Source organism: Trachypithecus francoisi, unplaced genomic scaffold (assembly GCF_009764315.1).
Source record: "Trachypithecus francoisi isolate TF-2019V2 unplaced genomic scaffold, Tfra_2.0 Contig01585, whole genome shotgun sequence".
NCBI classification, from domain to species: domain Eukaryota; kingdom Metazoa; phylum Chordata; class Mammalia; order Primates; family Cercopithecidae; genus Trachypithecus; species Trachypithecus francoisi.
This window is the reverse complement of record NW_022681444.1, coordinates 7,053,296-7,075,721: the sequence shown is the minus strand read 5'-3', so window position 1 is coordinate 7,075,721 and position 22,426 is coordinate 7,053,296. Positions and strand designations below refer to the sequence as shown.

Below are 22,426 nucleotides of genomic sequence, written 5' to 3'. Positions count from 1 at the left end.
ATCCTGAATTCTTTCTTGCACAAGATCCAAGAACCCTCTCTTCGGGTCCGGATCAGGACCCCTGTCCTGTAACACACTAACACATACACACTGAAACTCACACATGCACTAATACACACTCCCCTACTCCCACTGGTGCACACACACCAGCACACGCACAATGACATGACACACCCAAGCACACACGGACACAGGCGCACACACACGGACACAGCGGTATGTAACTCTGGGTCTCCAGTGGGTCTCAAGATCTTGAGGCTGGAGCCTCCTCTCAGAAATGTTTCTGTCCCCAGCTGCCACGTGGCCTAAAATCCTGAGAAATTAGGAAGGATTCCTTTAAAACCAGCGTCTCGGATTTTAGGCTTAAGCAATATTTGGAAAGTGTGAGGCTCAGACCCCCAGCTCGCTGGGCTGTGGGCCTGTGTCACCCAGCGCGCGTGGGGGGCAGGCAGGGGGACGGGGCTGGCTCATGGTATGGGGCGAGTCCGGGCAGATTTGGGGCACAGGCAGGCACGCGGACGCCCCACCGCCGAGAGCCAGAGAGACAGCAGAGGGCCGTGGGGGTCAAAGACAGCGCTCTGGAGGGACCCAAGCCCCACCCACTCTCTCTGCAACCCTCCCCAAGGGACTTCACTCCCTCAAACCTCAGTTTCCCCATCTGCACAATGGGTGTGATCCCGAGACCCACCTCATGGGGTAAGGTGAAACTTAAATGACACCGTACCGATTAAGTTATAAGCCCTGGAAGCCCAAGAAAAGAAAGTGGTGGTGCGATGGGGAAAAAACCACCATCCCCGGCTTCCCGCGTGTAACGGGGCCGAAAATAACCAGCATTTTCCTTTTCTCTGCGGCTGAAGCCCACGCTTCCCAGAGGACTGGGCCTGCTTATCAGGAGCAGAGCGGCTCGCTCGGCTGTCTCTGCCAGAAGGTGACTGTGGGGGCCCCGCTCCCCTTCAGCCTCCAGCCCGACTCCCATCAGGAATACACCGGCTCCTCTCCCCCCGCCCCTTTCAGGTTTCCGCCCCACCCCCAGCCCACAAACAATTTTGCATATATTTAAATCTCCTCTGCGAGTTCCCCCTCCCCCGGAAAAAGACAGAAAGAAATTACAAAGGCCGTCATTTGTCTCCGTCCCCGCACCCCATCTATCAGGGCCCGGAGCCCGTCGCCTCGAATGAGGCGCGCGCCCGGGACGGCCGCTTTAATGGGGCGCCGCGTGTGACTGTGCAGCCGCGCGGCGGGCGCAGCCGGCCGGCATTTGCATACATATTAAACGGAGCAGTAAAAAATGCAGACATGCAAACCATTTGGACGGGCTCCTCGGCGTAAAGCCTGCCAGGAAATCAATCTTCTGGTTTCTTAAAGGCAGCCTGCTCGGGAGGAGGTGGCGATGCCACACAGCCCGCAGGCCGTGGGAGGGGGCCGTGGTCTGTCCATCTGCCTGCAGGAGCAGCCGTGGGGGTCCTTCCGGGCCATGGAGGAGCCACCCACTGGCAGCCAGGGGCCGGGGAGTGAGTGTGGTGGGTCCTGGCTCGGCCGGCTATGTGCCCTGCTGTAAGAGGGGCCCCCTCTCTGACTGCCCACCCCCGCCCCGTCGCTGAAGATAATTCCTTTCCCTTTTGCTACTCTGGGGCTTAAGAACACTGGGCCCCTCTATGCAGAGCCTGGGTCTCTAAGCCAGGTGCAGAGAAGGATGGTCAAGAACACAGGCTCTGGAGGCAGGCAGCCCGAGTTCAAAGTCAGGCTCCACTCCCCATGAGCTGTGTGATCTTGGGCAAATGCATCAACCTCACTGTTTCCCGTAAAAGGGGATCCATATGCCTCCCTCTTAGGTATGTTGTTGGATTGAAATAGGTCAGCCTTGTAAAGCACTTGGCTCATTGCTGGGCATGTAGTAAGTGCTCAATAAATAGTGGCAGAACAGTATGTAGGAGGGCCCTTGGTGTTATTGGTATGTTTTTCTGGGTGAATATCCCTCTTTATGTCTGCATGGTGTGGCAAGCCATTCCTCCCCAAGCCTCCTTACCTGTAAAATGGGGTGTTTTGATTTTCACGGGAACTGCTAGCTGTGTTCTAGAGGGCACCGGGTCCCTGCTGTGTGCTCCCACCACCCGCTGATTTCAGCCAGGTGTGACCAAGCTGGCGCCTCTGAGGGCTGCCCACAGCCTGTCTTGGGCAAAGCCCAGGGCAGGGATGGGTGCATACCCCCAAACTGACCATTCATCTGTGGGGCCAGGAAAAGGCAACTGGCCCTGAGCCTAAGCCGAGTGAGATTGGGGCTTCTCTGAATTCTGAGGCACAGATAAGGAAACCGAGGCTCAGAGAGGTGTGGCAAAGCCAGGAAGCTTGAAGGTGGTGCTGCTGGGATTCAAGCCAGGTGTGCCTGACTGCAAGGCCACCTCCCCGGAGGTCCCCTGGAAAGGAAATACTGCCGGCAGAGAGAGGAGCTCATCCCACAGTATCAAGGGACACAGTTTCCCCCCAAAGGAGGGGGGTGCTTGGGGAGAAAAAGTTGAGTTTTCTGTCTGAGCCCACGTGAATATGTGGTACTCATGAAGGTCCTTTTTTTTTTTTTTGAGACGGTGTTTTGCTCTTGTTACTCACGCTGGAGTGCAATGGCGTGATCTCAGCTCACTGCAACCTCCAACTCCTGGGTTCAAGCAATTCTCCTGCCTCAGCCTCCAGAATAGCTGGGATTACAGGCGCCCGCCACCATGCCCAGCTAATTTTTTTTTGTATTTTTAGTAGAAACGGGGTTTCACTATGTTGGCCAGGCTGATCTCGAACTCCTGATCTCAGGTGATCCACTTACCTCAGCCTCCCAAAGTGCTGGGATTACAGGCATGAGCCACCGTGCCCGGTTCGGTCCTTCCTTGAAAAGACCGGAGGAAGAGGGGAGAGAGGGTTTTCCAGAACCAGCTCAAGTTTGGCCTTCATTCATTTACTTCATATTCCCAGAAGCGAGGAACAGAGGTGACCAAGGTCCCCAAGACCTGACCGGGCAGTGGGCAGTGCTGGGGAGTTAATGGCAGGATGGGGGGTGCACCTAGACCGGGGGTGCACTGTCCTCTCTGAGACCCTGGGGATTAGCACCAACCCAGGGCGCTGGGGTGAGAGGGCTTTGCCTTCAGTTGGGAGAGGGTCCCCTGTGGTTCAAAGCTTCCCCGCTGAGTGGCAATATGACCTCCGTGCTGTGTGTGGGAGTTGCAGCCTAGAGTTATGGGAACTAAAGAGGCCAGACCAAGAGCTGTGGCTCAATTCACTGGTGTCTCGCTGTGTGACCTTGGAAAGGGCCCCGCTTCTCTGGGCTAGGGTGGCTGAGCCAACTGCACCCCTGCTCTGTCTCTCAGGGAGCCCCTCTCTGTCAGTCTTGACCTCCAGGCTATCTGGGCCTCTGTCCCTCCACCTCCCTCTGCAACCAAGTGCAGGCTGCCCCCACTGCCCGGCAGGCAGCCCAGCCGGGGTGGAGGAAGCCGGCAGGGCGGGAAAAGGCGGGAGGGGTCCGAGTTACAGGAACCAGCAGGGCCATTGCTCAACTGGGGAGCCTGGCTGCGGGCCTGCCTTGGCCCCCACCTCCAGCAGCCCGCCCTCCTCCTAGCTCTGCATTGCAAACATTCCTCGCCAACCTCGGGTTGCTGCAGCCCCGGAAGGGGGAACTGCAGCAGACACAGCACGAGGCCTCCAGAAACACTTAACCCCTTCGCTCCTTCCAGGCAGAGCCTTCAAGCGGAGGAAGGAGGGAGCTGGGCGGCGGCCGCCACAGTCCTTCCCAGGCTGTGGGTGACCGGGTCAGGTGATTTGCTGGCAGGCCCGGCCTCTGATTACCAACCTGGATCAACAGGTTGCGTGTTCATGACTCACCCAGCAGACATTTCCGGAGCTTCCCCTGGGTGCTGGCAGCAGGCATGAAAATCCAAGAGTGGCCCCAGCATGGGGGGTGGGATGCGGGTCTCATAAGCAGACATGTGTTTTAGATCATTACAGTGATGAGTGCAACCAAGACGTGCAGGGTGAGCCTGAGCACAAACTAAAGTGGCTCAACTCGTCAGGGAGGGCTTCCTGGAGGAAGTGACATTTAGGGAGTCCTGTGAGAGCAGAGGGAGAGTTCCAGGCACAGGAGGCAGCAAGTGTGAGGCTCTAGAGGGAAGAGAGACGTTGGTATGTTTCAATTTGTTTCTGGAGGAGAGAGAGGAAGGGGAGGAAAGCCCCCAGGTGGGAGAGCTTGGCCCATGCCAGGTCCCAGAAGGCCTTGAGGCCACTCCCAGCATGGACCATCATCTGAGGTCAGTGAGGAGCCAGGGAAGGGCTTATGTGTGGAATGACATGATCCAGTTTACCTCTATGCCCTAAGATGCCTGAATAAAAACAGAACCTTGGGCTGAGCGTGGTGGCTCACGCCTGTAATCCTAGCACTTTGGGAGGCTGAGGCAGGCGGACCACGAGGTCAGGAGATCCAGACCAGCCTGGCCAACATGGTGAAACCCCGTCTCTACTAAAAATACAAAAATTAGCTCAGTGTGGTGGTGGACACCTGTAGTCCCAGCTACTTGGGAGGCTGAGGCAGGAGAATCACTTGAACCCAGGAGGTGGAGGTTGTAGTGAGCCGAGATTACGCCACTGCACTCCGGCCTGGGTGACAGAGCGAGACTCTGTCTCAAAAAAAAAAAAGACTGGGCTCAGTGGCTCACACCTGTAATCCCAGCACTTTCAGAGGCCAAGGCAGGCGGATCACCTGAGGTTGGGAGTTCAAGACCAGCCTGACCAAATGGAGAAACCCCGTCTCTACTAAAAATACAAAATTAGCCAGGCATGCTAGCACATGCCTGTAATCCCAGCTACTTGGGAGGCTGAGGCAGGAAAATCGCTTGAATTTGGGAGGCAGAGGTTGCGGTGAGCAGAGATCATGCCATTTACTCCAGTTTGGGTAACAAGAGCAAAACTGCGTCTCAAAACAACAACAACAACAAACAGAAGCTTAGCGGAAAGAAGCCGCTAGCATATTTTCATGCACAAACCGAATGGACTCTAAGACCAGAACACCTGAACCACGCCAAAGTGCCCCCAACAGGACACGTTTCAGATGGCAGCTGGGCCTGGTATTAGGCTCTCCTGCAGCCCACATGGCCATTGTGCCATCCCAGGCCACATAGAATCAGCAGGCTCAGGTTGGCTCTTCCTCCTGGGTTGGGGTCAGCACCTCCCATCTCCCAGACACCACTCCTGCATACAGCTGGAGCTCAATAAATGCAGCAAATAATCAGAGTGTTGCAGTTGGGAGGAGATGAGAGATCATCTAGGCCCACAGCCTCCTCGCCTTTTTATTTTATTTTATTATTATTTATTTATTTATTTATTTATTTTCTGAGATGGAGTCTCGCTCTGCCGCCCGGGCTGGAGTGCAGTGGCCGGATCTCAGCTCACTTCAGCTCACTGCAAGCTCCGCCTCCCGGGTTCACACCATTCTCCTGCCTCAGCCTCCCGAGTAGCTGGGACTACAGGCGCCCGCCACCACGCCCGGCTAGTTTTTTGTATTTTTTAGTAGAGACGGGGTTTCACCGTGTTAGCCAGGATAGTCTCGATCTCCTGACCTCGTGATCCACCCGTCTGGGCCTCCCAAAGTGCTGGGATTACAGGCTTGAGCCACCGCGCCGGACCTTTATTTTATTTTTGAGATGGAGTTTCACTCTCGTTGAAGACTCAGAGAAGGAATTCTCAGCAGGGGGGCCTGGAATTTACAACCAAGATGCCCACAGAGCGTGTCCAGAGAGGAGGCCAGCACACCCAGCTGCCCAGAACCTTGGCACCCACAGGAAAGACCCCAAAATCTCCCCCACCAAAGCTCCCTTCCTTTCTCTATCTCTCATCGGGCCTGTTCTCTCTATACCTCGTCTATTTGTTGGGACAGCAAGCGTAGATGGAGTTCCTCTAAGTCCTGCTCAGCCTGGTGAGACTTCCGAGGGAAAACATGCCCAGAGTCCTCCCTCTGTTGAAAATCATGCCACAACAGGACAGGAAGGGGCCGGGCAGTCTCCATGCCTGCACATGCCCCCAGCAGAAGAAAGGGCTGAGTTCCTCCCAGCCTCCTCGGGGATCACCCCTGCGGGAGGCCCCAGCAGTCACTACAGTCTGTTTTGTGGCTCAGGGTCCACTGCGTGTCATTGGATGCTTCCAGGCAATGGAATTTCTAGAAAGGTTTCTTCAACCTGGGACACCACCACCTTGGTGACCCGCCACCAACTCTGCCATGTGAAACACCTTACAGGCCTTGTGCTGGGCCAAGGATTCACTCTCCGAATCCTCATCACTAGTGGTGAAGTTTGCTGTTATCATCCCATTTTGCAGATGGGAAACTGAGGTCCGTGAAGTCACTTGCCTGGATCACACAGCTCATGATCAGTATGGGTCGGCCTAGGACACAGGCATTCTGGGGCTCACCACCAGGTGTTCCAGGCGTCACCACTAGGCCTCCCAACCAGGGAGCCCTGCCGCTGCCCCAGCCTGGAGACATGACACTTCTCCCAGCAAGGAGGCTCCAGCGAAACCAGGGATTCCCCAGGCTCACCCTGACTCCTCGTCTTGTTAACGTACTTAATCCTTATCCTATACATGAAATAAATATTTTATCTCATCTATTTATTATTTGTTTATCATGGGCATTTATCCATCCTAAGTTTACTCTCTGCTCAAATCTTCTCCACACGGGTTCACTCAGGTTACTGAATTTGTCTCAACTTCCATCAGGCAGAGCTGCGTGTGTTGCCATAGCCAACATCACAAAAAAATCCCATTTCATGCATTTCATAGGCATGAGTGACCTGACTCAAAATTATCAGTGGAACCTGCTGTATGGGGGCAGGGGTCGCATAGGACCCTGAGGCCCATGAGGTACCTGGTGCAGAGTGAGCACCCAGGAAGGGAGGCTGGGTTATTAGTACCACTGTCCGCCAGGGCTTGGTGTGGCTGATAAATTCTTGGTCTCTTCCTTTTTTCTTCATATCACAAGTTAACAGGTTCACTTCCCAATGTTACTCATGTCTACAAAATGGTAAGAAAAAGCAACTGTGCGAATGAGGCAAGTTATCTGTCCTGGTACCAAAGTGATGGTTACTACGGTAGTCGGCCTCCAAGATGGTCTCCAAACGATTCCTGCCTCCTGGCATTCATACCTTTCCACAGTGAATCAGGCTGGCCTTGCATAACCAATAGGATACTGAGGAAATGACTGCATATGGTGTCCAAGGCTAGGTCATAAAAGGTACTGCAGCTTCAGTCTCACTCTCTTGCATCACTCACTCTGAGAAGCCAGCCGCCATATTGTGGGGAAACTCAAGCAGCCTGCTGAAGTCTGCATGGCATGGAGCTGAAGCCTTTTTGTCAGCCATGTCAGTGAGCCATTTAGGAAACAGATCCTCTATCCTCAGTCAAGCCTTCAGATGACCGTAGCCCCAGTTGATATCTTGATGGCAACCTTAAGAGAGACTAGCCAGCTAAGCCACATCTGAATTCCTGACCCACAGAAACTGAGATACTAAAATGCCTATTTTAAGCCACTAAGTTTGGGATAATTTGTACTCCACAGTAGGTAAGGAACTAATTCAGAAACAGAGACCTTTTAGTTATGAGAATCTCCCAGAGACTGTTTCCAAAGTGTGTTCCTTGGAATGCTGATCCCAGGCTTTGTTCTGGAAAACCAAGGTCAGTTGAATGGAGGAAGACTGTGGATTCCAGTCTCCTGTTCAAGATTCCCATGCTCCTTGGCATATTAAAGTAGACCCCTCCAGGTGAGGAAGCCATTCCCTTAACATAGCACTTCTCAGGGGCCTTTGACTGTGGAACTCTGGTGTCAGAGCCTCAGAGCATGCTTTGGGACACAGAGCCAAACTGTCATGGTAACTGATTCCTTGAATACTTTAAACAATTGTGCCCAATATAAAACTAAAAATAGGCCAGGCCCAGTGGCTCATGCCTGTAATCCCAGGCGCTTTGGGAGACTGAGGCAAGAGGATCACTTGAGGCCAGCCTGGCTGGGCAGCATGGTAAAACCACTTCTCCAACAACAACAACAAAAGCCAGGTATGGTGGCACACACCTGTTGTCCAAGCTCCTCGGGAGGCTAAGGCGGGAGGATTTCTTGAGCCCAGGAGTTCAAGGCTCCTGGGTGACAAAGTGAGACCCTATCTCTAAAATTAAAGGCTGTGGTGAGCTAAGATCATGCCATTACACTCCAGTTTGAACAACAGAACAAGACCCTGTCTCTAAATAAATAAAAAAAAAATAAAAATAACCAAAAATACTCACAGCCTAATATCCAGAGTCCGACCGGGCGTGGTGGCTCATGCCTGTAATCCCAGCACTTTGGGAGGCCAAGGCGGGCGAAACGTTTGGGGTCAGGAGTTCAAGACCAGCCCAAGCAACACGGTGAAACCCTGTCTTTACTAAAAATACAAAAATTAGCTGGGCGTGGTGGCGGGCACCTGTAATCCCAGCTACTCAAGAGGCTGAGGCAGGAGAATCGCTTGAACCCGGGAGGCAGAGATTGCAGTGAGCTGAGATGGCAACACTGCACTCCAGCCTGGGCAACAGAGAGAGACTCCATCTCAAAAATAATAATAATAATAATAATATCATCCAGAGTCTGACCTACAGTATAAGATACAAGGACCAGATGGCTGCTCTGCCATGATGGGCCCCTGGCTCCTGGCTCCTTTTCTGGTTGAGGGGCTGGTTTGCCCTGGGCCACCTCTGGTCCCTCCCATCTTATTATTATTATTATATATATATTTTTTTGAGATGCGGTCTTGCACTGTTGCCTGGGCTGGAGTGCAGTGGCGCGATCTCAGCTCACTGCAACCTCTGCCTCCTGGGTTCAAGCGATTCTCCTGCCTCAGCCTCCCAAGTAGCTGGGATTACAGCTACCCACCACCACGCCCAGCTGAATTTTTTTTTGTATTTTTAGTAGAGACGGGGTTTCACCATGTTGGCCAGGCTGGTCTCAAACTCCTGACCTCATGATCTGCCCACCTTGGCCTCCCAAAGTGCTGGGATCACAGGCGTGAGCCACCGCACCTGGCCTCCTCCCATCTTACAATCGGTGGTGTTGGGCCAGGGTCTGGCCAGGTACTTTAGCCCATTTGGGGAGCACTTGGGATTCAGACTTTGAATTCCAAATCCTAGTGCCAGCTCCCATCAGCTCTGCCACACATGGACACAGGGGTTGGGCTGCACCCTTGAGCCCCCACCCCTTCGTGGTTGCTGCATCCAGAACACCAAGGCCTCAGAGCTGGGTATTTCTCAGTGGGAATGAAACCATGGTATTAAAACACAAGCCACTGGAAAATAGCATTTGATAGAAAAATTCATTTTACAAGCAACTTTTTAAGAGCGGATCCACCCCCTTCAGCAAGGGAAGGATGTGCTCAGAAAACCACATTCTTTCAGGTCCCTGGGGCTGCGTGGGGGTGGGAATAGGAATCTGTCTACACGCTACAAGGCAGAGGTCTTTTCTTTTGTTAAAAACATCATTTTACCCTCATGTTCCTTCGTGTTTCCTGGCACGCGCATTCTGGGGCTCTCGGGCCTTTCCGGAGGCATCTCTGCAGACACCAAGTGGCCTGCCCACTTCCCTCCAGCCAGAGGCTCAGGCATGGGCACTGAGGGTGAAGGCAATTCGTGACATCCTTACTACAAAGAATGTGGTCCCAGCTGGCACAGCCTCCATCTTACCTGGGAGCCCCTGCCCAGGCCTGCTCCCTCAGAACCTGCATCTGAATGAGACCCCACAGCGGGTCAAGGCACATTAAGGTTGGGGAGCGCTTGGATGCACCCTGGTTGCAGGGTGCCGTTGGCCTGCCTGCTAAGGGGCAGCCACACCTGCCTTCCTGCCTCCCCTTCCAGGGCCTCTGTCCCATCACTAGACCACTCCTCAGAGGGGCTCCAGCAGAATTTCCCAAGACCCGTTTCCATGTTTATTCTTTACCACGGTATCCCTCTCCCGTCACAGAAATCCAGCAAGATGATCATTGCATGACATGGTGGGAAGTCAGGAGACCTGAAAGAGAGGTGACAGCAACATGAAAGACACTTGGCCCTTACGGAGCACTCCCAACCCAGGAGGGAGGCCCTGGGGACCCAAGGGCTCAGAGAGAGGTGGCCATCTCCCCAAGGTCAGCCTACTAAATGGCAGAGTCAGGGTGATCCCATAGCCACTGAGTTCTCCCTGGATACTCTGCTGTCCAGGGGAAGTGAGAGTGGTCACGGGGATGGTCAGAACTGCACCTCCATCCAACTGGCTTAGCCCAGCAGTTCCCAAGTGGGGGTTCCGTGAAGCAAGCCTTCAAAGGCTCTCTGGTGCGGGGGCTGGCTCCATGCTATTCACAGCCTCTCCCAGTCCCTGACCAGTCACTGCACCTTTACTGCGGGCCAGGCCACCCCAGGCTTCCTCCACCATGTTTCTTTCCTTTGGGTGGGATGGTGTCAGCCCACTGTGCCTGTTCAGTCTGCTAGGAGCTGATGGGAGTTAACAGGCATCATGTCTGCTCTTCACTAACCCAAAATGAGAACGCTTATGTTATTTAACAAATGCAGTTTGCTTGTTGGCCAAACATGGGCCTTGGGGCAAATAACAGAAGGAGGGACTTTCCCAGTGGGAACAGAGAGAGAATTAGTTGAGAAATTTGAGAGAAGGGAAGGCATTTGTCTGGATTATTTATCTGCGGTGGCACCTGCTCTTTTCTTTTTTTTTTTTTTCAGATGGAGTCTTGCTCTTGTCGCCCAGGCTGGAGTGCAACGGTACGATCTCTGCTCACTGCAACCTCCGCCTCCCGGGTTCAGGTGATTCTCCTGCCTCAGCCTCCTGAGTAGCTGAGATTACAGGCACCTGCCACCACACCTGGCTAATTTTTGTATTTTTAGTAGAGACAGGGTTTCGCCATGTTGTCTGGGCTGGCTCGAACTCCTGACCCCAAATGTTTCTACTGCCTCGGTCTCTCAAAGTGCTGGGATTATAGGCGTGAGCCACCACGCCTGGCTTTTTTTTTTTTTTTTTTTTTTGAGACAGAGTCTCACCCTGTTGCCCAGGCTGGAGTACAATGGCGCAATCTCAGCTCACTGCAACCTCCACCTCGCGGGTGGGTTCAAACGATTCTCCTGCCTCAGCCTCCAGAGTAGCTGGGATTACAGGCATGCACTACTATGCTTGGCTAATTTTTTTTGTATCTTTAGTACAGACAGGGTTTCGCCATGTTGGCCAGGCTGGTCTCGAACTCCTGACCTCGTGATCCGCCCATCTCAGCCTCCCAAAGTGCTGGGATTACAGGCATGAGCCACCACGCCTGGCCCATCTTTTCTTTAAAATAAAGTCCTTGCTTCCCCACTCCCACCCAGCCCTGCTGGCGATGGGGGTGGCCACAGGCTGCCCTGAGAGGCCCAGGATGGGAAGGGGCACCTCGTGCACTTATCCTGGGTTTTCACTAGATGCTTCTCGCCCCATGTTCTCTTGCAAGCTGTCCTCGAGGACATGTGGGCTCTTGTTTGCAGGTTTGCAGGGGAGACTGGCGGAATCCAGCCGCAGACACACTTGAATTTCTTGTAGAAACCTGCACCAAGGGTGGGGGTGCGGCCAGCCCAGAAGCATTCCAGGAAGTGGGGTCTCTGTGGGGCTTCCACCCCAGCTGCTTCCCTGGCTCCTTCCAGGCAGACCTCTTCCCTCCCCTACACCTCTCACTTCCAGCCCACAACCACAGGAGGTTGGAGGCCTTGGAGATACTGGTCAGGAGAGTGCAAAGGTTAAAGGTGAGAGCTGGAAGGTCAGATGGATACAGTAGGTGCTGCTATCAACTGGCAACTTCAGCTTGCAGCCTCTGCCCCAGACACATTTCCTCCATCTGCCAGCAGCCTGGAGGAGGTGGGGTCCCCAGAGCCCATGACAACCGGAATACGTCTTCTCCATTCTGGACTGGAAACCACCTCTGGGCACAGCACAGGATTGCAGGGGAGGGACACAAGGGCTTTTTTTTTGAGACAGGATCTCGCTGTGTTGCCCAGGCTGGAGTGCAATGGCGCAATCATGGCTCACTGCAGCCTCAACCTCCTGGGCTCAAGTGCTCTTCCTACCTCAGCCTCTGAGTAACTAGGACTACAGGTGCCCACCACCATGTCCTGCAAATCATCTTACTCTTTGTAGCAACAGGGTCTCACCATGCTGCCCAGGCTGGTCTCAAACTCCTGGGCTCAAGCAATCCTCCTGCCTCAGCCTCCATAAGTGCTGGGATTACAGGTGTAAGCCTGGTCCACAAGGGGTACTTAGAAATGGCTTTTATGTGTCTGGTAGATGGACACCCAGGTCCAGAAGTCTCCAGGACCATGAACCAGGACATTCTCAGAAAGGGAATGGCAACTGGGTTTCAAATGTGGCTTCAAAAGGAGTCCACTTTGAGATGTAAAAGATGCACCATCCATCCACAATGAAGGACCTGAACTCTGATGGGGACACACCGCCAGGAGACTTTTTTTGAGATGGAGTCTCGCTCTGTTGCCCGGGCTGGAGTGCAGCGGTGTGATCTCAGCTCAATGCAACCTCTGCCTCCCAGGTTCAAGCTATTCTCCTGCCTCAGCCTCCTGAGTAGCTGGGATTACAGGCATCCACCACTATGCCCCACTAATCTTTTATATTTTTATAGAGATGGGGTTTCACCATGTTGGCCAGGCTGGTCTCGAACTCCTGGCCTCAAGCGATCCACCCACCTCGGCCTCCCAAAGTGCTGGGATTACAGGCGTGAGCCACCACCTTGCTATTTTTAAGCAAGGTCTGTGGGGGTCTTTTCAGTGATTTTGTATGGGATGGATCAGTTCTGCAGCCCTGGGTGGCCCCTCTTAGGCCCATGTGTTCACAGTCTGTGCATGTGTCCCTCCTCTCCTGGGAGACACGAGCGACTCCAGGGCAGGGACCATGTGTGGTTCACGCTTGTTCCCAGAAAGCTCCCCCAGTGCCCGGCTTCCAGAACTCAAAGTCTATCTGGGGTTGGGGATGTGTCTCCCCCACCAAGCTGAGCCTTGCCGAAGACCAGGACTCCATCCTGCTCACTAGAGCACCCGGGGCTCAGGCCCACAGCTGGGCTACTGACTTTTCTCACTGTGGGAACTTCAGCCGGGCCTCTCAGCTCTCTGTGCCTGATCTTCCTCATCTGGGAAGTGGCAATCTCATCTAGTTGCACCTCATGGGGTAGAGGTGAGGATGACCTGGGCAGGGAAGAGGCTGGCATGTCGCAGAGCACAGACCTGTCCACAAGTGGGGCCTCGCTGTCTGACACTCCCCATGCAACGCTGGACACAAGGAAGGTGCTGGTTTTGCCTGTAGTTCAGGCAGATGGTTTTCCAAAACATTTCTTTTTTTTTTTTCTTTTCTTCTTCTTCTTCTTTTTTTTTTTTTTGAGACGGAGTTTCGCTCTTGTTGCCCAGGCTGGAGTGCAATGGCACAATCTTGGCTCACCACAACCTCTGCCTCCCGGGTTCAAGTCATTCTCCTGCCTCAGCCTCCCGAGCATCTGGGATTACAGGCATGCGCCACTACGCCTGGCTAATTTTGTATTTTTAGTAGAGACGGGGTTTCTCCACGTTGGTCAGGCTGGTCTCGAAGTCTCAACCTCAGGTGATCCACCTGCCTCGGCCTCCCAAAGTGCTGGGATTACAGGCATGAGCCACCGCGACTGGCAACAACATTTCTTAAAGTTTAGGGATAAAGATGGTGTGTTATCGGTGGGAGATTGACAGTTTGTTTTTGCTTTTTGTTTTTAAGGGAAAGCTTGATGTTTCTCTTCTTTTTCCCGTTCCCCAGCAGACTAACACCAACCAGGCTCCTGCTGCCGGGCCAAGCGCTGTACTGGGCCGCATACTAAGGAACGGGAATTCAGGACATTTGGAAACCAACTTCCAAAGGGTCCAGGTTAAGGAGAGAGAGATGACCCCCTGGGACCCCACCCTCCTGCCTGAGCCTGGAACCCTAGAAGCCAGACCCAGCTGCGGACACGTGCCCACGCCAGCCCCCCACACACGGTGCTCTCTGAATCCAGGCATGCTCATGGTCTTTTGAGAAGAGAGATTGATTGTGTTAGGGTCGTTGCACCTACAAAATCCATCAGCCTGTACATGGTCGGACATGCGCCTAGGATAAACAAAACCCAGCAAACTCTAAAATCCACGTGCAGGGCCTCTCTGGCAGCGAGTGACGGTGGTATTGGTCTTTTGGCCAGACATCAAGCAAGACACTTGCCATGCAGGAGGTCAACGTGTCCCCATTTCTTTTTTTTTTTTTTTTGAGACGGAGTCTTGCTCTGTTGCCCATGCTGGAGTGCAGTGGCCGGATCTCGGCTCACTGCAAGCTCCGCCTCCCGGGTTCACGCCATTCTCCTGCCTCAGCCTCCGGAGTAGCTGGGACTACAGGAGCCTGCCACGTCGCCTGGCTAGTTTTTTGTATTTTCTAGTAGAGACGGGGTTTCACCGTATTAGCCAGGATGGTCTCCATCTCCTGACCTCATGATCCACCCGTCTCGGCCTCCCAAAGTGCTGGGATTACAGGCTTGAGCCACCGCACCTGGCCACGTGTCCCCATTTCACAAGTGAGGAGTTCAAGATTCAGAAAGGTCAAATGTGACTCCCAAGGCCACTCAGTGGCAGCGCCAAGCTCCAACCCTGGGAGTCTCTGATTATAACCCCAGTCTCACCAGGACACCTGCTTAAACCCCCCTGAACCAGGGGTCCCCCAGGAGATAAGCAACAGGTATCAAATGCACATATGAATACCCAGGCCAGTCATCACATAGTAAGGTTATATGTACTGAGAAAGCTTCTCAGAGTGGGAATCAAAGTGACAAACATGGAAAATTTGAATCGGGTCATGCAAAACCGAGTGACTCTAGAAGAATACAACTTCCCTGAGACTGACCTAACTCTGGCCAACTTCTGCCTGATTCCTAGATAAGGGAGGAAAAGGTTGAGGGGCAGACAGCAGTTCAGAGGCCTCACTGGTTTTAGTATAAGGCCTGAGAATGGGCAGAGCGGGGAAAGACTCGGGCTCTGAGGCTCTCTTGGGCTGAGGGGTCTCTTAAGCAGCTGTGTGAGGTGGGAGCCAGAAGTGGACTCTTAAGACAGAGAAATCTGATGTTTCTTCCAAGCAAGCCACGTGACCTCTCTGACCCTCAGTCTCTTCATCTGAAATGTGTCCAGCAAAGCTTTATTGACTAGCTGCTCCATGCGGGGCTGATGCTGGGTGCCAGGGACTCAGCCATGAATGGGAGAGACCAGATTGGAGCCCTCGCCAAGCTCACTCCTAACAGGGGGAGACAGCGCATTTGGAGATGAGCAGATTCTGACATCAGTTGTAAGGAAATAACGCAGGGATTAAATAATCCCTTTATCGGGTGGGGCTCTGGGTGGGCATCTGAGTCAAGGCTGAGTCTAGCATGGACCCCGGGGTGACCGCTCATGGACCCCGGGGTGAGCACTCAGTCGGCGGAAGCTGCTTTTGCAGCTGCAGAAGTTCTATTAACATAACCTGTGTAAAATGAGGCTGCCTTGGGGGCCAGTCTCATCACGGTGTCACGCTCAGAAAAACACCAGTCTGACATCCCCAAATCACTGAAAAGCAGTTTAAATCTTCCCGAAATCTTTCAAAGAGACACCAAAGGGGAATTCCTTTGCGTACCACACACAAAAGACATTTTCCAGCCTCTCTGCCGGGAGGTCTCATGGTAGCTGCCTCTAGAATATCTCCCTTCCCACTCCCTCCTTTTTATCCTTATCAGAGAGGTGGGAGCGCTGGGCCTGGTCCCAGGAGACAAGGGACTGGGCTGGATCCAGCCTCTGTCCTCCCTAGCTGTGGGCTCCTGGGTGCATTGCTAAACTACTCTGTGCCTCAGTTTCCTCATCTGCAAATCATAGATAACAATCGCACCACCTGCAGGGGGCTCTTGTGGGAATTCTAGGAAATAATCTCCATGAAATACATGAGAGAGGCAGGCACACAGCTAGACGATTGATGTGTGAGCTACTAACACGATTTCTCTCTGCCCCCCTCACCCACCTCTCCTTTGCACCCACCCCAGTCAGGAGCTCTGGGCGGCGCCTCCTATAGGTCAGTGTGGGTTTTCTAGGTCGCACCACAGCTCTACCCACTGTCCCAGACAGCACAGGCCAAAGGCCAGGCCTGGACAGGCAGAACTGGGAACTTTCTTAGGAGGGGCCAACAGGTTCTGGGACCATGCTTATCCCTGCCCCCTCTACGGCTGCATCCTCTCTTAGGTGGCATACACAAAGGGCAGTGTCCCCTGGGCATCAGTGCTCTGAGGGCAGAACCAAGCGAATGCCCTCTTAGGGCCTGCCGATGTGCTGGGGAAATGTGACTCCCCACCCATGAAGCTGCTGCTTGCTCCAAGCCTGGGTGCCCTGGCCAAGGTGGCTCTACCTGGCTGCCAGAGTCACAGAGCAGAGGATTCAGATGTCTCACTTCATGAGGGGCTCCAAGCCAGGCCCTGGCAACACAGCTGTGAACAGCCATGTGGTTCCTGCCCTCATGGAGCTCACAGCCCTGTGTGCAAAGCAGGCAATCAGGGCCTGAGCATGGGCTGCGAAACCCAGAGTGAGCAGAAGAGGATGGGCTGGGCAACAGAGAGGGCTTCCCAGAGAAACATGCACTGGAGGGAAGCGTTTGCGTGGGAAGAAAAGGGGTTCCAGGCAAAAGCCTGGGCAAGGGCCTGGACGAGAAAAGTGGTGGGTTTGAGGGGCTGCAGGTGTCCTCGCCCACCTCCCCGGACAGGTGCGGTTTATTGCTCAAGGCCACATACACCATCTCACGTGGTCCCCACTGCCACCTGGAGAGGTCAGAGGGCAGGAACTCTTATTCCCAGTTCACACTGGGACAATTCCCAGCTGGACTAGAACCCCGATTTCCTGACTCCTGGCTCAGGTGAAAGAGCCAACATAAGGCTGGGCCCACAGCAGCCCTGGCATTTGACCAGCAGTCAGGTGGACCCAATTTTCATCACTTCCCTTTAACAGATGAAGAAATTGAGGCTTAGGGAGAGCACAACACCCCTCAACTGTCACAGTTTTTGTCTCTCTCGGGGCCCTACGACAAGCCTGAGGTGCAGAAAAGCCGTCCCTGGGTGGGGCAAGAAACAGAGCTGGGAACAGGGGTGACTTGGGGTGAAGGAAGGAGGGGAGCAGGGATGGGTTTTGGAAATCCACACCGGGCGGGGAAAGGCGAAGGAATGTGGGTGAGACGGGGTGCGCCGGTCCCGGAGGGGCCCAGGGCCTCAGGCAGCCCCCTCCCTCCCTGCCTCCCAGGTAAGACCCTAACTTCGCGGAAGACGACACCCCTCAGGTGGGCGGGGAGGAGGGCCACCGCCTCCTGGCCACCCAATCAGAGACATTCCCAGTCTGATGGCGGAGGCCGCCAGGGCCAAGGGCTCGCAGGGCCTTTCCCGGGGAGCCCCCGAGACCTGCCCGGACTCGGAGGCCCACCGCCCACCGCCCGCCCCCAGCCTCATTAGCACCGACACCCGTCGTCCTCCCCTCGGTTTCCGATGGCTCCAGAATTTAAAGGTTAAATCCTAACCTCGTCTCAGCAGTTTCTCCCGGCTTTGCCTACCCAGCGCCAGTTGCTGGTAATTATATGCATCTCCGAGCAGCCAATCAGCTGTCAGACTGACAGATACTGATCTTTTCGTTTTATTTTTAGCTCTGTGCTTCCCCCTCTAGTTGCAAAAAAAAATTCTGTTTGTTCTGTGTGCTGCTGCCTCGCTTCCAGCCCTGCAGCCGGCTCTCATCTCCGCCAGCCAGGCGGGAGCAGGCAGCCGCCGGGGCTGGAGCCTGCGGTCCCCGCCTGAAAGCGGGGAACAGAACGTGCCCGCCGCCCCCGCTGCGGACCGCCCTGCCCAGAGCAGCCCCCAGGGAAGGGAGGAGGCCGGGGCGCTGCGGGCACCTTGGATGCTGTGCTCGGTCTTGGGGGCCCCGCATGGGAGGAAGCAAGCTCGTACCTGCGGGCTGGGGGCTTGGAGAGAAAGACACACACAGAGACAGCGAGAGACGGGGAGACGTGCACAGGCAGAGACAAGCTAGACTGAGGGCGGAGGGGAAAAAGACAAGCACGTTCCCCACTGGAAGCATTCGTCCCCCATCCCCCGGAACAGAAGAGAGCAGGAGTGGCCTCAGTCCCGCCCTGGAGTGGGGCTCAGCGGGGAGTTTCCAGCCCTGGGTCCCCCAGGGCTCAGGCCAGGAACCTGGGCCGCCCCTCCCAGGCCTGGTGCCTCATCTACCACTGAAGGCCGAGTGAAGTGCTCTTCAGGATCATTTGCGAGTTGTTCTGGAAGGTTCTGTGGGCCTTCCTGGAGGCTGGCAGGTGTAGGGGCCTGGCAGGAGGGAGGCCCCTAGTCATACAGCTTCTCTGGAGGGAGAGGCAGCGACTGAGGGCCAGGGAAGCTCTTAGGTCCCAGTGAGTCTCGCAGACAGTGGAGGGGTCTGATCCAGCGGGGCCGGCACTGAAGAGCGATGGGAATGATTGTGAAGTTTCCTTCCGTCCTCGCAGCTCTCTAGTTTGCAAAGTGTTCGCTTTGCCCCAGTGGCCTCTGCTTCTGCCCCATAGTTAGCTCCAGAATGGAGTGAAATAGGGGTCTGGGAGGCCTGGTGAGCCTCACCTGTTTTCTGATGGGCCCTGGGGCTGGCGTGGGGGGAGTGTCACCTAATGGTTCCGGCTTCGAGGCACAACTCACCTGGTTCAAGCCCCAGAGCTGCTCTTTACCAGATCTGTGACCCTGAGTGAATGGCTTGAGCTCTCGTGGCCCCAGTGTCCCCATTGGGAAGGTGGGCCCCCACCCCACCCCGCACCCCACAGGGTGGCTCGGGGCCAGAAGTCACTCTGTCTGGGTGCTGCTCCTGGCCCCGGCATCCACAGGCCCGGCACACTTGTGAGCAGGTATTATTAGCTTCTCCGTTTTGCGGATGGGGAAACTGAGGTTCATGTGACTTATAATTGGCAGAACTGGGACTAGAAACACCCCCCCCACTTTTGGCTTCCTTTTCTCTGACACCACAGATGGTGCGCTGAGAAAAAAGAGAAGAGCGGGAGAAGGGAATTAGGAGCCCGAGAGAGATGGAGGGAGGCAGAAGCGCCGTGATCAATTACTTGGGCTATAAATTTCTGCTGTTTTGCAAAGTGAGCACACAACCTCCGAGAGGCAGAGCTCCCTGGGCAGGCTCTGGAGAAACCAAACAGAGCCAAGCCCCGCAGCAGGTGCTTTTGACGGTGGGAACCGGGGAGGGAGATGGGTCGAGCTCAAGGGTGGGTGGGACAAGCTAGGGGTACAGCAGAGGGGAGCCAGGGGAGGGCCAGAGGAGAGGAAGGAAATCGAAGTGTCAGTGAGCTTGGGAGCTGTGGGAGCCCCCTGGGGAGGGAGCGGCCTCATGCCCCCTCCCCAGCATTGTCTCCCACTGCTGGGGGGGATGGTGGGAGAACCAGGCCTGGGCATAAGATCGTGGCCCCCTGCCACTGCATTCGAAGCTGGTACAGGGCGGGGGCGACGGGGTGCAGGAGGCCTTTGAACCTCACCTTCCTCGTCTGTAAAATGGGGATACTGACGACATCCATCCTCAGGGATTGGTGTCTAGGGTATAAGTGGCTTAGCGTGGGGCCTGGCACACAGCAAGGAGCGTTGTTGTAAATTTTTTGGAAGATTACCAAGGACAGAAGGGTTTGGTAACTGGTGGTTTGGAGACCAATTTAATTATTTAAAAGGTGGACAGTGGTCCTCCCTGGGAGGAAGGGTGATGGAGTTTCCCACAGTGGGGATAGGTTGGGCAGGGCATTAGACCTGTCTCTTGGTCTCCCAACCGTGGAGGGGCTGAGGACAGGGACCAGAATGCTGTGTGTAGCTGGGAAAAGAGGCCAGAGCCAGCTGCCCAGCCTGTGACTCCTGGGCTCCACCTTCCTGGAGACCTGCAGTGGCTCACTTAGGAAATGAGCCGGAAGCAGAGGCCGGCTTCTCTCTCTGGAATCCAAGTGCCCCAGGGAACATGGGATCCTGGGAGCAACTCCCTCAGGGCCTTGCACGCTGTGGAACTGCAAAGAACTTAGCATTCCAGGAGTGGCCCCTGTGTGCTCAACCCTCTACTGTGCAGGAGGAACTTCACAGTGAGCCAGCCCGGGCCCTGCCCACAGGGAGCAATTTGTCAGGAAGAAGGGAAAAAAATAGATACGCCTGACCCCTGAACCTTGGTCTTTCAACCCCAGACAATGGTCAAAGTAAATGGGAGGCCACAGGATGGAAGAGGAAGGCCACAGACTACAGACCCGAGGAAGGAGGAAAGCAGGGGTGGGAACCTGAGGACAAGGGGTGAAGCCCAGAGTCACTGTAAATCAGAGCCCCAGAGAAGATGCCCTGAGGTTCAGGCAGGCACTAGGCTCGGGGCCAGAGGCAGACACTCTCCAGCTTCAGGGATCCTAGGCCAAAGGCACTGGAGGAACTCTCTATTTTAAAGGAGCCCTAAGATGGATTCCTTTTCAGTGGAAAAGGACCTCCCCTGGATGGGGATGATGAAAACGTTGACTTAGTCATAACAAATGTTAAGAAACAGCTCCCAAAGAAAAGTTTATTTCTTGCTTGCATTATAGTCTCCTGGGGGCTGGTGGAGGGAGGGGCAAGGGCTCTGCTCCATGTGGTCACTCAGGGGCCCAGGCCCCTTCACCCCGTGACCCTGTCATCACCTAAGGCCTTATCCTCCACTCCGTAACCATGTGGGAGAAGAAAGAGGGAGCGTGGAGGATAGCATGGAAGGATGCTTGTGGACCAAGCTAAACCAGGGGCAGAGGAGCCACATCATTTCAGCTCCCATTGCACAGGCCGGAGCTGGGTCATGTGGCCACTCCTAACTGCAAAGGAGGCTGGGAAATGCAGTCCAGCTGCATGCCCAGGAGGAAGCCAATGAACCAGGGTTTGGTGAAAACATAGCAATCCCTACCTCAAATGCTGTCCTCTTCAGGTGGATGAGTTGACATGAAGTGACACTAACAACGTGCCCAGTGTACCTGGCCTCTGACCTGTGTGCCAAAGCTGTGATCTGGAAACCCAGAGGCTGGTCATCTTAGGGTCAGGACAGGCCTCTGAAGGCTGCTCCTACACCTCCTCTGGAAACTGTACCTTCAAGCATGCCAGCCTGGGTAACATGGCGAGACCTCGTCTCTATTAAAACACCACCACAACAAAAATTAGCGGGTATGGTGGCTGGCACCTATAGCCCCAGCTACTCGGGAGGCTGAGATGGGAGAATCGCTTGATCCCAGGAGGTCAAGACTGCAGGGGGCTGTGATCACGCCACTGCACTCCAGCCTGGGTGAGAGAGCAAAGTCCTGCCCCAAAAAATAATAAAAGTGAAAATGAAGTGTGCAGAGAAGGAACAAGGGGAGTAGAGGAAGGTTTTTTGGCCTAAGGAAAGCAGCTAAAGCCTTTATCAGATTCCCAAAAATTTGAAGCACAAGGACTTAAAGAAAAGTGGACCACTGCTTATCAAAGCAACAGCCTTGGTAGCAGGACATTGGTCCTTATGAGCCCAACTCTACAGAAGCTGAGGATTCCCCCGTTGTCATCCGCTCTCCCCAACCAGGTACGCCCCATAGACCTCCAGGGTCAGGGCAGAGAAGGCTCCCACCGATCCTCAGCAGCAAACACACCAGTCCAAGTCAGCCACGATGACCAAAGCAGCCACAGGGCCATGGGGCATCAACATGGAAGGTGAGTTCAGCCATGCAGATGGAGAAACTGAGGCCCAGAGAGGGGCCATCTTGCTCAGGGTCATGCAGTGAGTTAGGGCAGCGTCAGGGGTGGCATTCAGTGGCTAACCAGTCAGGTTTCTGTGGTGATAAGCAAGAGAAACTGACTTTGTTTGACTTGAGCAGGAAGGGGCTTTATCATGAGATCAAGAGGGAGCTCAGAGAATGGAAGCAAAGGCCGGAGATCCAGGCGGGCCTCGGTGAGGATGGGATGAAGCCAGGGCATCTTCCAGAGCAAGGAAAGACTCTGACCACCCCAGGGGTTGGCCATCAAGATGAAGCCAGGTGAGCATCTATCTTCAGGGTAGGAGGACTGGCGACCAAGATGGGGCACCAGGCCTGCTGTGGTTTGAATGTGTCCCCCAAATTTCTTTTTTTTTTTTTGAGACAGAGTCTCACTCTGTCGCCCAGGCTGGAGTGCAATGGCCGGATCTCAGCTCACTGCAAGCTCCGCCTCCCGGGTTTACGCCATTCTCCTGCCTCAGCCTCCCGAGTAGCTGGGACTACAGGCGCCCGCCACCATGCCCGGCTAGTTTTTTGTATTTTTTTAGTAGAGACGGGGTTTCACCGTGTTAGCCAGGATGGTCTCGATCTCCTGACTTCGTGATCTGC

The 22,426-nt window shown here is 54.6% G+C and overlaps 1 protein-coding gene across 1 annotated transcript; it reads right to left on the bottom strand.

Moving 5' to 3' along the window:
* Positions 1–16,141: 16,141 nt before the first annotated feature.
* On the bottom strand, positions 16,142–17,089 carry LOC117070654 (putative uncharacterized protein C9orf106). Its single transcript, XM_033190113.1, is given in 1 exon segment — positions 16,142–17,089. A coding segment is annotated over 1 exon segment (699 nt). The 5' UTR covers positions 16,841–17,089.
* Between the last annotated feature and the right edge of the window lie 5,337 nt (positions 17,090–22,426).